This window comes from Triplophysa rosa, linkage group LG3, assembly GCF_024868665.1.
Source record: "Triplophysa rosa linkage group LG3, Trosa_1v2, whole genome shotgun sequence".
NCBI classification, from domain to species: domain Eukaryota; kingdom Metazoa; phylum Chordata; class Actinopteri; order Cypriniformes; family Nemacheilidae; genus Triplophysa; species Triplophysa rosa.
In genome coordinates this window covers 11,870,094-11,887,471 of record NC_079892.1, presented here as the reverse complement: position 1 = coordinate 11,887,471, position 17,378 = coordinate 11,870,094, and the positions used below count along the sequence as shown (strand labels likewise).

At 36.5% G+C, this 17,378-nt stretch overlaps 1 protein-coding gene across 2 annotated transcripts; it reads right to left on the bottom strand.

Annotated features, from left to right (window-relative positions):
- Positions 1 to 330: 330 nt before the first annotated feature.
- cpt1ab (carnitine palmitoyltransferase 1Ab (liver)) lies at positions 331 to 17,189 on the bottom strand. Of its 2 annotated transcripts, none has more exons than XM_057329215.1 (19): positions 17,069 to 17,189; positions 14,666 to 14,827; positions 13,465 to 13,607; positions 11,702 to 11,873; positions 11,371 to 11,472; positions 11,141 to 11,278; positions 10,857 to 10,934; positions 10,052 to 10,159; positions 8,602 to 8,689; positions 6,251 to 6,446; positions 5,231 to 5,419; positions 4,880 to 4,985; positions 4,408 to 4,524; positions 3,559 to 3,723; positions 2,934 to 3,068; positions 2,618 to 2,770; positions 2,324 to 2,437; positions 2,017 to 2,109; positions 331 to 1,668 (listed from the first exon to the last, which is right to left on the bottom strand). In XM_057329215.1, exons 2-19 carry the CDS (start codon positions 14,804 to 14,806, stop codon positions 1,579 to 1,581), a joined length of 2,328 nt encoding a protein of 775 aa, XP_057185198.1. In that variant the 5' UTR covers positions 14,807 to 14,827; positions 17,069 to 17,189; the 3' UTR covers positions 331 to 1,578. The 2 variants fall into 2 exon arrangements, with proteins under 2 accessions (XP_057185198.1, XP_057185199.1); XM_057329216.1 differs by lacking the exon at positions 8,602 to 8,689 and adding an exon at positions 7,299 to 7,383.
- Positions 17,190 to 17,378: the final 189 nt, after the last annotated feature.

Sequence of the window (17,378 nt, the reverse complement as noted above, 5' to 3'; positions counted from 1 at the left end):
CGACCGTTAAAGTTAGGCTAATTTATCCGCATTGAAAAATAGTCCCAACGCCAAACGCTACCAATAGATTAAACAACACACATTTTTGTACGGTAGAATAATGGTTTAAATAAGAAACCGGGTTTTGTCATTTCTGCTTTTAATCTCAACTACTTATATAAATGTGCATTAAATAAATGGTCGCACAAAATTGCATGCATGTTCTTACAAACTGAGGGACCTCAGACGGGAACTTTGTTTGCATAAAACGACTTCACTGACAGCTTGGTTGAGTTTCGGCACAAGAGCAAGTGTATAGCTCCATCTAGTGGAAGTACACGATACTAACAATTAAGTAATTAAAAAATTAATCGAATTCTATACAAACACACATTTACATGTCTAAAGAGATATAGGTATGCTTACAATCCACGAGGAAATACAATTTCAACATACATTTCCAGTGCCCACTTCAGATAATAAACCAGAAAGCACCCTTTAAATTCACTTTCATTGTGTTGGAATATTTTTGAATACATTAGCAATGCCGAACAGATCCTACGTCTAACCATTTTCTGCAAACTGTGGAAAATAAGATACAAATAGTAGATGAAATGGCAGAACAACTTCTGTTTGTTTGCGTGTTTACATAGTCCATAACTTATATTGTTACACTCATTAATAATTATTGTTCAATTAAACAGTTTCAAAATGTTGTGATGAGAAAACAAACCGATCAATAAATAGCACACATTTTTGTCACTGACAAACAACATTTACAGAAATCTACCTCTTCATCTATTATGGGTTATACCCAATTTGTTATAGGCTATAAAAGGCAAAGGTTATTTAAAACAGTGCATGCCAATGCTGTTCAAAATAAACCATTGCCATGTTATTCTCATGTTGGTATTACAAGATTACATCCTACACAAGAAATACATTTAGCAAGTCAACTTCACAGACTAGCTAAATCATTTGGATTCGACTGGTGAGCCCAATGCAAAAAGAAAAGAAAAAAGTTGATCTCTGTTGTGGCACTTTGACTATGTGCAAATACAAAAGTGAAAGAAAAACAAACCTCTGTGTTTAATGTGTTAAATATATGTCCTCCCTTTATAAACTGACAGCGTGTTAGCAGCAATTCAAGCCACAGAAAGTTAATAAATTACAATTCTGAGAAAACCTATGAAAAAATGCAGTTTGAATAACACAATAGCAGAACCAAACCAAAGCTGTTTGAATACAGCACAAAAAGGCAACAGTCTTTCCTTGAATTTTTCAGGATCTCTTCTAGTCCCCCCAATGTCCCTTCCGTAAATATAAGGCAATACTTTATCAACACATCCCAGCACAAACAGTCGTAAAATCTGTGATATTCCCCAATCACAATGCCTGTCCATTCTTTACCCTCTAAAACAATACAGTATCATCAAATATGCCCTGAATCCATGCTCCACCCTATTGAAATAACCATTCTTTGGTTTTAAAAACAATTACTTTGTACATGCCAAAGGAGGCCATTCCCGTATTTAGAATATACTGTATAGAATAATGATTTCCCTTTTTAGCACAGAAAGAAAAACGAGAAGTGACAGATCATTTGTTGTTAGCTTTGTTGTCGAGCTGGAACAGATCCAGGATATCAAGCAGTGCCTGTTTGATGTTACATCCGAAACGATGAGAGTCCTTAAAAGAAAAATTGTATTAATAAATAAATACAAAAATTGTTCATAAATAAATTATTATTATTAGTTCATATTATTATTATTGAATTTAAATGATGTAATTATATGTAGCCTACAGATGTAAACCACTGATCCAGAAGCACTTTTTTACATCAAACGTTTACAATTAAATCTAAAAGATATTCCTTCAAACATTTTGATTTGGTTATAATGGTTTGATTGGTTGGATTCTGTTCAAACATTTGTGTAGTGATGGAAACAGGAAGTTCTTCTGGACCAGCATTCTTTACGTTTTCTGAAGTGGTCTATACTGTGCGCAATTGTTAGAAAGGGTGTAAAATAAACTCACAGTCTCCAGGCTGGAGTGTTTGCTGGATATATGGAAGTTGATAAGGTCCTCTCCAAGAACAATGTATGACACACCATAACCATCATCAGCCACCTGACAATAATAATAGCATAAGTCACAAAATTTCCACAATTATATATAACTATTTTACAAACGCTGGTCTTTACAATCACAATAATGATACTTTATTCAGTGGGACTACCCAAAAATATTAACCAATCATCTGTAAAATGTCATCGATCACAACAGTTAAAACAAGGATGGTGTTAGACACCTTTCACTGTTAGAAACAAGCTGTTTAACTTACAGGTCCGAATCCACCTCCGCTAGTCACGTACTCGGGATGCCTCTTTAAGTCAAACAGCTCCACCTGCTGGAGTGGAGTCTGACTGGTGGACAGTCTCCAGGGTTCGGACAACACCTGAAACCATGAAACATTAAACACATGCACAATAAACGAGACTAGTATTAAGTATTTTGACATAAATAATCACATACTTCACTTTAAAGCTGCAATCTGTAATCTAAAACATGTTTTATGGACTGCAGCTTTAAACTTCAATCCAAAACTTTTCATTTCAGATGGTGTGGGATCTCAGACCTCTTTAAGGAAGGCTGAATCTTCACCCAGGTACTTTGACACCAAGTAGAGGCAAAAAAGATGGCGGTCGATGCCGCTCCCCGTCATAGCCAATCGGTACAACTCCTGATGCTTTTCCGCTGCCAATTTAAGCAGCTTTAACTTCTCGTCTTTCTAATCGGTGTGAAAAAAAGAATACATCAACACAGAAACTCAAACTCTTTCACCGAAACTACTGTAACAGTATACGATATGTATTACAGTATATACCGTATTCAATTCCAGAAGAACTCTTTGTACAACAGATTTCAACACTTTGGGTCGTTGTAAATCTCACCGTTGTATTATCGTTCATCAAGGCACGGACAAAATCGCAGGTTTGAACAGTGCAGGAGCGCACAGTCTCAGTGCGGCCCTCTCTGAACAGACGTGTCATTGATGCTTCATATGTCAGACAGAACTTTCCTTTATCCTGTAAGAGAAATACTTATAGCTCATTTGGTAGAGTGCGACACAAGTGATGTAAATATCATGTGACAATATGTATTTTTATTTGCAAACAATGTCATATCTTATTTCTTATTTTCATGTTTGTTTTGCTTGGCCCTTAGTTCTTGATCAAAGTGTGTGTGCATGTGTGTGCATATTTGTCTAAAAATAAAACGCATCACATCTTAACTTAGTAACATGTCAGTAAACAGCAGCACTAGAGTATGTGAATATGTAGGCTACGTGTGTTTACTAGATATACTATACAAAGAAAACAATGTCTGCAAATCCTAACAAAACTCTCTCATGTCATTCTGACAACCCAGGAATATAAAGGCATAATAAACACTAACAAAAAAAAAATGCTTTATTGAGAAAAAAAGAGATATATTTAAGGGATAGGAAATGTCATTAAAAAACAATGTGTATGCGCAAATAGTTGTACAGTATGACTGCTTTGCTCTCTCTCTTACCCTGAAGTGTGCCAGCTGGAGGGCGATCTGAATAAAAGCATCAGGGCTGGTCTTGCATTTTTTGATCAGGCCTTTGCCGAAGTTGTTGAAGGGGAAGATGTGCATGTCGACATCATCCGCCAGAGTTTTGGCTAATGTTAGGGAGTTGTTGATCACCGTCTGACACTAAAAGAAACAAGTTATTCCCTTTGTTACATGAATTTAAAGACCCCCTTTGGTCAATTATGTTATACCTTAAAACTAATCGTTGACCACCCAAATGACATAGTTAAACGTTTTTTTTTTCCTGTGAAAATATTTTTTTCATGCCTTTAAATAGCTTGAATGTAACTCTACACGCTGCTAAAATTGAAAGTGAAACCGAGAGCTGACACAGCATTGCACTGATTATTTCAGCCCTGAATTTATGCGCCCGTTGGCATTTATTTTTTGTTTGTTTAAAGCAAAAACTCACTTCATTTTGACTTTTTTCCAGACAACCAAGACATAATAGGCAAACATACTAAGTAAAAATTGTAGTGTAGTGTACCACTTATACAACTCATTTCCACAGATAAGGAAGCTATCTTATATTTATCTTTTTTGTTTGTTTTTAACATTTTTAATGTCATTGTATTACAGTATGCGTTCTTATACTAATATAAGTGTAGTAGTATCAGCTTTAAATAACACATTTTTGACCATCCGTTATTTAAATCCATTCTACACAAAGCCATCGCGTTTGCCCCAAAATCAGCAGAAAATGTCAAATATCTTTCTGTCTTTCTCCGAGTATGGCTTTACTGAATATAAAATATGCCCATCATGAAATAAGAGGAGTGTCTGAGAGGCAGGGACATTGTTCTGTACCTCCTCTGGGATGTCCCACTGCAATCTCTGAGGTCCTGGCATGTTGGGGTGGAGGTTTCCTTTACAGTGACCGTCCTCAGAATAGCCCAATTTTACTGGATCCGACGACAAGACATGCTACACACACATATTTTTATGACTTTAATAAAGTTGGAATATAACACCATAAAGGTTTGAAAGAAGCAGAAGGTTTAGAGAGTAACAGAATATTCATAATTGAGTAAACTAAACTGATATTTCATATGTGGATTTCTTGAAGGTAAACGATGTCTACATATTTGCGACATAAAACAAGTTAAAACATATATGAAACAGATATGAAAACATTTCATAAAGTAATATAATGATACTGTATTACAAAGGTTATATATCAAATTTCAAATGAACATGAAATCTGAAAAATCTTTATCTAACTTTGCTCTTTAAGCAGTTGTTAGTTAATAAATAAGTATAACACAAATGAGTTTCTCACCTCCCACAGGTGACCAATGACGGGTGCATCAGCCCAGGAGTGTTCTGCATTCAATCCCATAGTGCCATTCTTATACACAATCAGGTTAAAGGACTTATCAAACCATCTAAAGCATAAAAGACCAACACATAGTGAACAGTTATAAATAAGTGACTTAAAGGCGAAGCGTTTTATTTCAGACAATCAAATACTTCCGCTCTCAACTCCCGCCACTGGTCAGTCAAAGTTGTTGGCCCAGTCAACAATTCTGTTTGATATTTAGATTTAGTTTAACGTTCTCAAGAAAAATGTAACGTGTCACATTTCATAATCAAAAGTGCTAATTATAAGCGAGAGACATAACACTGGCACCTGTCGTAGCATTTTCCATGAAGCAGAGATTTGCCGTAGCTGTCCAGAGACCGAACTGGATTGTCGGGTTCGTAACGCTGTTCTGAATCATCCAGAGTTACAAAGAAAGCAGCTTTTTCCACAGCGTCCAGGGACTGCTTATTCTTCCCTCTACTGAAGAACTGTGAGCGGGCTTTGGCCCAAGGCACTCTGGGTAAGGGAGAACAAGAAATGATCAGTTCTTCATATGCGTGCTTTTTAATAAGTATAGTATCTTACTATTACTTGGGGCGGAGCACAGTATGCAAACTTAGATAAACTGCTATTTTGGCCAAAATGTAAATTTATCCCACAATGCAATGCACCGAACCTTAAAAATATTAAAAATAGACATTTTTATATTTCATTTGATACTTGGAAACTAAAAATATTCAATCATTTCAGTTAATTGAAACAAATAAAATATTGCCCTAAATATTATTAGAAAAACTTAAACTTATTTCAGATTATTGCCAAGGCAACATTTTTTTTACGTTCAGGCACTAAAATGATTTTAATAATAATTTTTATAATAAATAAAAACTAAACTAAAACCAAAATAAAATAAATACAAATTAAAATCACATATCAACATAAATAAAACAACATAAAAATAAATAAAAAAATACATATCAAACTAAAATTTACAGGAAAATAACAAAATCTAAAAATAAAAGCTAATCAAAATATTAATAATATTGAAACCAAAACTATAATGGACACCAACTAAATGTGTAGTAAGATCATGTGACAACAATTTAATGCAATACAGCTTTAAATGTTTAGCTTTATATTTTCTGTACTGTCTTTACACTACATACAAACCATGTCTATATCTGTTTATCTTTGCCTGTTTAAATGACAAAAATCCAAAACAGACCAAGCTGGTTCTTACATAAACAGGAATATCCCACTTGGCTTTAGACTGGTCACATCTGTCTTGGAAACAACCCAAAAGTATTTCTTTCCCAGCTAGTGAGAACCGGTAACCGGGTGTCTCACCTTTCTCCAGCGGTCAGGGCAGGTAGCAGCTCCTCCCCTGGCTGAGGTTCAGATTTGTCAGCCAGGATCCTTTCCATCTGCTGCTCGATCTCCCGTGGCAACAGCAACCGTCCGTCATAAAACATCCACACCTTGTAAATGCGGCCCTTGTGGTATACAGCGATGTGCTTGCTCTCATTTACATGTTGAAGAATATCTGTCGAAGCAACGTGGACGTGAGGGACCGAAACTCAAGCAATGTAATAATTTCCCCAAAATATTATTCGTGCATTCCAAATCGTGCAAAATGTGTCGTAAAAATAGATTGATAGTTTTTTGAGGGTTAAATGATTTATGGTGGTCAGTAGAGAATGAGTGGCACAAGACATGTGAAAAAGTATGAGAAAGAAAATATACCAAACGGTTGTTTCTCTACGCTAGATTTACATTATAATAAACAATCAGGTGGTCATGAAATTCGTTGCCTATACATTTAATCGGTCCTTTTATTTAAATGTTGTAATATATAGTTTAATAAGTTGTTAGTTATATTGTAATATATTATTTTGTTTTAAAATGTATATTATATTGCAAAGGGATGCCTAATAACAAAAATACTGTATGTCTGTTTTTACAACCAGTCTCATTCCAAGAAATATGATAGGATGAGCTTTTAAACAAGCACTTGGTCATAATCTTTATTCAGGAGATTACAAAACGTACTGAACATCTTGGGTTCACTACACTATAAATGATTGGCAATAAAAAAACTGGATTATAGACTCTTTCATTGGAAATCCATATAGGCACATGCGTAAATCCTTACGACATTTCCTGCTCTCCATTCACCTATCAGTTAACAGGTTAATCATTAAATAATATGTGTACGTGCTTCTTCAATTTCAATTACTGTACACTTCCTCAATAAACATCAGTGATAGCGTGAACTATTAAAAGCAAACCCAAATCACAAACACAGACCAAACACTACACACTACGGTTACAAGCAGCTATTTCAATTAGTTGTGAAATAAGCAGGCGCAAAAAGCAGGCGAGAGGTCTGCTATACCTTCTTCAACACCTGGAACTCGACTGGTGTTGAACATACGCTCGTACTGAGATGAGCACATGGGGATAGTGTTAAGAACCATGAGCTGTGAAGCAGAAGGGAGAGTCAGGTATACGGAAAGAAAACAAGGAATGAACCCAAAATACCACTATAGGGAAACCTGTAGAAGAACACAGAGCAATGGAAAACTAGACAGAAGTGGAAACATAAAGAAGGATGAAGTGGGGAACCGTCAGGAGAGATGAATTCAACGTCGAGACTGGCCTCAGTCTAACAGCACAGTTACATAATGGTGTACAAGGCTAGAATTCAAGTTTGACTTGGTATTCAAATATAAATCAAACTGCTTGCTATGTTCTGTTAACAGTATAGCTGTTGATAAATATAACATAAAAAAACATTGTATTTGGCATAACATGGGTTTTTCAGAGATCTAGAGATCAGGGTGGTCGATATACTACAAATAAACAAAAACAGTATTCATATAAACTATGTACGTGAAATTAAGAAAAGCAAAAAGTAAGATAAACGTGAAACTGTGCTTTTGCTGACATTTGCTGAAATTCAATTTTAATTCCATAACTTTTTGGGGTTAAAAAGAGAATTATTGAGCAAGTACATAAAAATCCCATATAAGAAAATAACATTAAAAAATATTTAAATTAAATTGCAACACCCCATTATTTTGTTTACATTGACTTGAATAAGAATTTGTAATACATTAATAGTATCATATTTTTCCTAATGTTTTGTTAAAATAAAAATGTATTTTCTGCTTATGAAGTCATTTACCGTTTTTTTGTTAAGATCTTCTGGAATCGCAACAAAAAATTGCCAACAACAACAAATGGGGGCTCATGGTGGCTTATCTTAAACTTCCTTTTTTTCGCATGTAAATTTGACTTATTTTTTGGATTTGGAATTGCAATAGGTTTGAACTGTATTTTTACCCAAACCATTTTGGGAGACTAGCCTAAAACTAATTAATAAATGGATGTATGAATCAAGAAAACTTGAATGTTTGGTTGAACTATTCCTTTAAAATACAACGAGTAACATCAGTGGATTGACCCTGCGAATACATCTATCAGATAACACTATATTAGTCTCATATCTGCTACTGTCCACCCTGCAATCTAGATATTACAAAACCCATATCGGTCAAATGCTACTGTAAATCAATAAGCACAATAGTTTCACGGTCTCCTGTGCTGTAGTCTTGAGGTCGAGTCTTCATGACGCTGCTGGAGTTGATGGAGCGTAGGAAAGGTTCGGGTCGTGGCACACAAGCTCCTCCTCTTACCTGTCTCAAGCCCGGGAACGCGTGACGTGTTATACATCCGTTCCCACTGTGCCGAACACAGCGGCACACAATCCTTCAGCAAGAATATCTGCACGTGTCATGTGAGAACACATAGCAAACGCAGCAACGTCCGGGTGCAAGGAACAAAACAGAAGATTGTTTAGTGGACGGGGGCTCTTTCGCAAACATGAGGGTTAGAGAAAATTAAAGAGGGAGAGAGAGAGAGACTACGACGACATTATACAAATGACAAACAGCCTTTTTCAACATACATCTACTGTGTTGAATTAGTTAATTATAAAGTAGGAATTAAAAATGCAGCAAACATGCATTCAACACATTATTTTCCGTGACTGGAAAATAAACCATACAGGTCGTATAAAACAGAGAAGTTTTGAAAATGTTAATATAGGTGTAAATTTCAAAGCTGCAACAGGTTAGGGGAAAATAAAAATAATATGAAAAAAACTAAAAATGGCTGCAAATAAAACGAGAAAGTTTTTAAACAATCAACTCACAATTTTCTGACGGTGTGAGTTGTAATATAAATTTGATATTTATTGGAATCACTTCCATTTTGTTTCTTTCATTTTATCTCTAAATTCCCACATGAATTTTAATTCTGCTTCCTGTTTGCTACATTTGAATAGACATAATATCGCATTAGACATTAGAAGGGGCACAGCCCTGTTATAGTCCATGACTCTTAACCTGTTTCTATAGTGTCGCAGAGTCCTCTTGATAATATTAACTTCAGCTTTCAGAGGACGTTAATGTTCAAACTGAAGTTCCAAGTAATCCAATTACTTCACAGTCACTGAACCATATATAACACCGACCAAACGGACGAACAGAGCACATGTTTAAAGGAATGGAAAATTCTGTGACTCATGTGACTAAAAACGTGACTGACTATCTTTCACAGAGCAAAGGAGATATTTTGCAGCATGTCAAAAAAAAAGCACCATTAAAATGGCCATAAGACTCATGGATGTTTGACGTCATGATGTCATTGTCATGAGATTTGAGAGCTTCCTCACACAAAGCTTTCATACGGCTGTAGAAGACGTGAAATATATTGTATTCCACACAACTTCAGTGTATGATGAATAAAGTAGTTTGGGCTACTTGTACTTATGCACTTTTGTTTGTCTTTCATGTTCACGACAGCTCCAACAACCATTCACAGTTTTAACAATTCTACAAAATATCTTAATTGGTGTTCCACAAAAAAAAATGGATCTGGTCATATGAGTTTAGACCCAAGGCATGAGCGTAAACAATGACAGAATTATGATTTTTTTTACTGAACTGTCCCTTTAAATTTAAGACCAACATTCTGTTCAGACACCTGTTTGCAGTGCTAAAACTAGGCCGTTAGCCTTTAACAGGTTGAAGGTAGAAATTGTTAAGTGAAAATAAATAAATATAAACGAGACTCAAGACTTACTGGTTTGATTTGCGCTCTGTCCAGTTTTCTTCTATACATCATGAGGGAGTGGATGGCATTACCAGCACGAGCGGCTTGAAGATGAGTGGGGAACACATACAGAAAATCCTAAAAAGACAGAAAGAAAGAAGAAATAATGATAGTGATGGCAACTTTAAAGTCACCCCCCCAAAAAGAAAAAAATAGGTTAAACGTCTTGATCAGGTTCATAATTTAAACATCTCCCAACTTGTGGAGATCGAACCAGCAACCTGCCAACCACCACTCGCATGCCTTAACCACAACAGCAAACTACTATCACCCTCAAAAAACAGTGCCGTGACCCGCTATTTGGTTGTTAAGTGGTGACGTAAAGAATACCGTTTCCAGGTCCAAGCATCTATTCATTTCAAGCGGGGCTACAGCTTAAACAGCTGTTTATGAGCACTGTTGTGTTTACTCACACCACATATTTAAGCGGAGCATTTATCAACTCACGGTATACACAACAGTCTCCAAGCTTACGGAATCTCCAACATCCATTTTTGAAAAATGAATCACTGACTGGCCATGTGGGATTTCGTTATAAAGATAAAGGTTAGGATCGTGGTTTTCCGATAGTTTTACAGCTCGCCATTAGCGTATATTAGCCTTTTTTGTTGTTTGCCTATAGCATCTTATTGAGCGTTTGGACCCGGAAACAGTATATGACCTTCCATAAATGATGCTGCGTGACGTCAGACTTAACAACCGAATAGAGGTGTACGGTTGTTCAAATGCTAAACATTCTGGATTATCTTCAGTATCAAAATTGATGTAGCCTCACCATTGCATAGTAATTGCTGTTGACCATGATGGGTGAGTGACCTCTGAGGTAAATATACTCTTCCCACCAATCACTGACCTGAAAAGATGAGTTGAAAAAAAACACGTAAAAAGTATAAAAGGAATCTCAAACAAAGGAACATTAAGCTTTATGTTTCCTATCTTAATTTCAAAGTAAATTTGGTTGCTAAGAGTTTTTTATAATCAGACTATAAATCCTCTATGGCTCTTCAGATTTTCCCACAAGCCATTCGAAGTGTATGAATATAATATTAGTAAACTTACGTAATTGGAGGCCCACCAGGATTTAAGTTTGAGATACCACTGAAGTCTGGGGCCCAGGTTCTTCTCAAAGTCTTTTGCTAGACCCTCCATACGTTTGTATTGCTCATCGTCCATCAGGGGACGGGCTGAGTCAAGATACTGCAAAAAAAGAAGACCCGAGAGAGATTTACAATTTTAATTCTTCTTTTATTGTATTTGATATTTGTCTAGACCGTCAACGTTTGACTCACTCTCCTAACGGTGTCTTTTATGGGAGGCACGGGTAACCGTGGCAACGAACTCTGGAAGCTGTACAGCATCGGCTTTCGCCCAGAAAATACCTTCACCAAAACCTAAATGGATAAAAGTGAGGTCAAGCGTCAACCATCTGATATGAAAACAAATACTTTATAGTAAATAGTTTTTATGCACAATTTATAGCCCAAACCTCCAAAATAACAAACAATAACTAAACAGTGTTGAAATAATGCTGTGTCATTAACACAAATCAATATTTGACTTAGTGACAAAACCTCTGTCTGAGCTGTTAGCTGATAGATTCTGATTCAGCGACACACGTACCAACCAAACTTTCGTCTTAAAAGACAAAGACCCATGTTGACCGAACATCCAGCCGTGCCAGGACAGCAGGCACTTGAGGACGCTCCTCATAACAAAAATAACAGTGACCCACAGTCCTGTTCCAACCAGAACCCCGCCGGCGATACGTTGCCCTTCTTCTGTTATGTACTTACTGCAGGGAAACAAAACTATTGGTTATGATATTTATTGAAAGTTCACAATAAACTACTCATGTTAACACAATTTGAGCAAACATACTAATGTTGTATTTCATGTTGCTAAAATAACTATTAAATGGATATTTCTATCTATAAATTGAGTGGATGGGCTGCATTCACGGTCTTTGTAAACTAGATGAATACACACACCTGTGACCTCCATCAATAAAAAATCTATAAACAGCCTACAAGCTATGAACTATATTATCTAGTAGAAGAATTGTGCATTCTCTATATACTATTTGTAGTTGTTGTCATTTTAATCTCAACATTGTGTGGTGCTAAATAACAACTACTGTATGTTAAGTTCATCTTGTAAACACCATGCACTGTTTAGTGAAAGCAATTAAATGATTTATATGTGGTTTATAAACGGGCGTAAATCTATCTAGGGATATCCAGTTCTACGGAAACAAGATGTTTTATGTTTTGTTTGACAAGTCATAAATAATGCCAAACCTTTATCTTTGTGTATGGACTTTGAATTGCTTTGACAACAATACTCAGTATTTGTTGTGCCAGCTTCTTCCGGCAAGCGGTAAAATTCAATTAATCTTCAATGTCTAAGTTTGTCTTTGGCAACTCCCACTTGGTGGAAAAACTACAAACACGCATATACCGCACATTGAATTTATTTTACTATGTATTGCCGTGTTGATTTACAGTATATACTCTCCGAACACATATACAAAGAACCCCGTCTACAAAGACTTGTATGCCTTAATAAATGAACACTGGCATTGCTATAGAAATGTGAAATAAAAAACTGTGCTATGATTGGCCAGTTAAGCAGTGCGTAGTGATTGGTCGAATACTGCAAGCGTGTGACGGAAATGTGACGCCTCTTACCATATTTGGAACATCAGGTTCCAAAGCAATTGTACTGACAGGTACGCCCACCTTACTTGCGTATACATTTGGGCGGTCTTAGTCAAATCATACCACGAACTGACGTAGATTTGTGGGGGTGTGGTTACACGAGGTGTTTCAGGCAGGTCTGGGTGAGCATTCGCTTTTAGATAGAATGCATCTTTTGTTCCCACACTTTCATTTTTTCAATTTTACGTGTCTAATACATGCACGGGCAACTTATAACACACCAAAGACAAACACGTATTCGCGCCATATGACCCCTTTAAACTTCTGTGTATTTGTGTAGGCCTATATATTTATGTATTATTTCTGTCCAATGAGATTAAAATGTATAAAAGTACAACAAACTGCATGTTTATTATTTATTTTGTAGCATCATTTTTCACATGTATTTTATTACAGCACCTAACATCTACAGGTGTAGGTGAAGTAAATATAGTTTTTGTATTAATATAATATTTGAGTTCAGCTCAAATACGCTGTGCGTATAACTGACTGATGTCATCGAAAAACAATTTGGTGGCCTCCGTAGGTTAAAATTAGTGTTACAGTAAGTAAGGAAAATATTCAATGTGTTTCTAACGACAAACTTTAGAAGTAGAAGGCAATTATAACGTATTAAGGCATGCAAGTCTATAGACGGGGATCCATTCAGGATCAAAGGTGGTTTACCTGACTGGTAAATGTGTTGACAGTTTAGTGAACAGCCCAAGGGAAGGATCTATTTTGGCGTATTTGGTGGCTGACATGTAACCAGTCAAAACAACGAGGAGTCCAGAGGGACTTCCTGGATAGACCCCGGTCATGACACCATTCTGCAGAAACACAAATTGTAATACTATAATTATCACACAGATAATACACATATATTAAAGTCGCAGTGAAATTAAAAATGACAATTCTTATTTTTCATGAAATATTGCAGTGCTTATAGTAAATAGCTTATCAATGTGGGTAATTTCTTTTTAAAATTTATGTACCCTCATAATTTTCAGTTAAAATCTGAAAATGCGCTTCCGCCCTGAAATGACTATCCATCTCAAATGACGTAAATTACACGGCTTGGCCGGAGCATCCGTTAACTCCTCCCCTTCAACTGTCAGTCTGCTGCCAGTTCCATTTCCAAATCAATGCAACAGCTGTTTTTACACGTCCAATCAATTCGCAGTGAAAAACGCAAGCCACACCCACTAATTTTCTCTTTTGAAATTCCTTTTCACTCGGAAATGTGTCAGAATAAGGAAGTAAAAACACAACCTCCGGTTCACGGGGACTGTCAATCAACTAAAAATTTCATCCAAAATACTACATGCTGATCTTATTAAAATAATTGCACATACACTCTTTGTCACGATCACCAGATGGAGTGCCCTGCAGATCCACAAGAGGGCACTCTCCCCATCACCCGGACTGCCATTACACATTACACACCACTTCCCATAATCCATTGCTGGACTCATAATATTGATCACTCTCACCTGTGTCTAGTTTAGCTTGTTACTTCTGTCTACATAAGCCTGGTTTGTTTTTTCATTCATTGCAAAGTCTTGTTTTGTGTTACACTGCATTTCATGAGTTTCCCTGTTATTTATTTATTTTGTGTTTTATCGGTTTTTCCTGTTTGCTGGCTGCCCTGACCCTTGCTTGTACTGTTTTGGATTATTAAAGCTGCATTTAGATCTTCGAGTCTCGGAGCAGTTCGTAACAGTATTTATATTAGAACCAGCCCAAATAAAAATAATTGAAAGACATTAGTGTGTAACATAAATAAATCAGATTAAATATTAAAATAAATAACTAATAGTAAATAATTGTTAAGTCTGGTTGTGTCCCTCTTTGCTCTGTCTGATATGAAGGTCAAGTGGGCAGTCACCTTGAAGCGGACGAACCTCTTCTTCCAGGAGTGAAGTCCAGACAGGTAGATTTGGCGCAGGGCCTCGTGACACAGTTGTAGGTCAATGCCATCTGGAGTGACAGTGAACTGAAAGGCCACCGCCTGGTGAGCTTCTGCCATTTTGACTGGACCCTCTCACTGCTGTGAGGACAAGAAAAGAAAGTAGGTATACTTATAAATGTGGAACCAACTTCAGTAACTGACATTCAGGAACAGAGTCTTTGTTTGTCTGTACTTTGTTAGAACCCTTACAAAAACACTGTTGCAGTACACCGTGGTAAAGTGAGGTATCAGATTTATGCAATGTGGTCACAGACTTTTGGACCCCAGAAGTATACTTAATGATTACTATAGTATTTATATGGAAAACCGAGGTGTTGCAAAGATTACATCATGCATTATTAAGTCAAGGCATAATATGGTAAATGTCCAAACAAACATGCCAAAACCATGGTACTTAAATGTAATGCAAAATATAAGTTTCATAATATGTTGTTGTAATAAAGCAGTGATTGTAGTCTATTCAGATTTGATCTACTGTTCAATATGACCTCCAGACTTAACAGAGAACTGTTGATGAAATGTATGACCTTAATACTGTAACAAGTGTTTATATTGTAAATATCACCTTGTGGAAATAAAACCATGCTTGGTAGGACGAGATGATGTAAACATTCAGAGCAAGTGCATTTGGAAATGAATATCATTGTAAATACCTTCTACAGTAAAGCGTTATCCGGAATAAAAATGCACTTAAAGAATGCAGTTACAATTGTGTCTAAATTAAAAATGACCATATTATTAACAACCACAAATGTTTATTTGTGTGTGTATGTCAGCCATGGCAGTATGTATTTCCTTGGCACTCTCTCATCTGATCTGAAGGACAGACTGTTCTTGTCCCCAAACTCGCTAGGCAACTTTATGTAAGATCTGAACAACGGTTGCGCTACAAAACCACACATTTCAATTACAACCAACACAAATACTATTGGGAGATTTCCAAAGTGTGCAGTACTAAGTCAACCACAGGCACCCATGTGGTTTGAACTTGAAAACAAATATGAAGCAAGCCACTAATCTGTATAGCCAACTAAACAGATTCCTTTATACCACAACAAAAACCACTCCTCTACGGTGTATTTCCATCATCAATGTTATTATTTTAACATACATCAATGGACCATTCTGAATCCAGTACTGTACACATCCAAGGCCAAGGTCACCTAAAGACATTGTTATTTGTATATATATATATTTTTTAAGTTATTAAGTTATATCAGGTTATTAGCACGTTATTACAAAGTATGTCAGCTCCTAAACCCTTCACACTTGTCCCAACTTCCCCAATTAGGAGCACAATTAGTTACATTTACAAAAGTGCGTCATTATAAATATTTATAAAACTTTAATCATCATATAACAAGCGTGTAATAAACATATAGTATAGCTCGTGAAGGTCATGTTTTGGAAATAAAGCGCTATGTTTTCGCACTCAAGTTTCACCACCCTTATCGGCGGCGGTCACGTGACGCGCCGGTGCACATAAAAACTAGGGAAAAGGTCACGCGCTCAAGCACGCGCCTCTAATGATAATACACAGCGCTGAACGCCATTACGCATCAAAAAATTACAACATAAGGTAATATGAAATATTATTGTAATAAAAGGCAGTGTGTTAGTAGAAACGCATAGGATAGAAATAGGAAATATCGAGTGTTACTATGTTTTTATGCATTTGCCTAATGATGAACACGACAGCTTGTTGCACCTGACACAGTATAACTTCAACAAAACAACACATTTCTAGATCAATAAATATGCTAGAAAATGTTTTTTTTATATAACTTGAATTTGAAATATTATTTGATACGTTATTCTGTGAACTGAACACGGTTAAACAATATGTATAAAACAATAAATTGTCGGTATCACTTTGAAAAGGCGAGCTATTGTTACAATCAATCAGTAGCTGTTGTAAACACAAATATAGTGAATAACAATATCTGATCACCTTTCTCAATTGACCTCTACTTGGAAAGATGCCCTCGCATACCCGGGCACCTACTGACCCCGTTGTGCAACATACACCAGGTGCTGTTGGAGGTCAGCATGTCAACACACGTGCGATTATGAACGCAACGCCTATTGCACACCATATATAATACAATTTTGCAAAGAGAAACCGCATTGCTTTCCTGTATCATCTTGGTTTTGTACGTCTGTCACACCAGAACAACTATAGCTACAGCGTGGGGGTGCGCCGGTGCACTTTCACCTACTTACTTACCGGTGAACGAGCTCCACAATCTGAAGCTATACATTAGTTATATCTGCACAGCATACAAAGCAACAGATGACTTTATTTATTTATATTCTTACCTCAACGTCTCTTCCCGACGGCGCTTCAGGTCCGCCGCCGCTTGAAAGATATGAATGAATGCGCTTGAGGGTTGTTAGCCCCGCCCATTGATGTGAGGTCACGGCAGACAGACGGAGTGCTTTCATGTGCTCAGTTGAGTTGTTCACGGGTTCTGTTGAAAGAGAGGAAGGAAGTTATGGAAACAAGTTAATCCGGTGTGAATATCAATTTTCTACCGAGCCTCAGCTCAAAAGAAAAAATGTCATCACTTGCTATTAATTATTTGAACACAACGTACCCTTTATTATCCCCAATCAAGTGCAATTATCA

What these genes read in the sequence shown, in the direction of transcription:
- cpt1ab (XM_057329215.1), bottom strand. Translation starts at nt 14,806, where the DNA reads ATGGCAGAAGCTCACCAGGCGGTGGCCTTTCAGTTCACTGTCACTCCA. An exon ending in TCAACACATTTACCAGTCAG is followed by an intron (nt 11,874 to 13,464) that starts GTAAACCACCTT and finishes GTTTCCCTGCAG; the next exon opens with TAAGTACATAACAGAAGAAG. An exon ending in TGATGAACGATAATACAACG is followed by an intron (nt 2,771 to 2,933) that starts GTGAGATTTACA and finishes CACACCGATTAG; the next exon opens with AAAGACGAGAAGTTAAAGCT.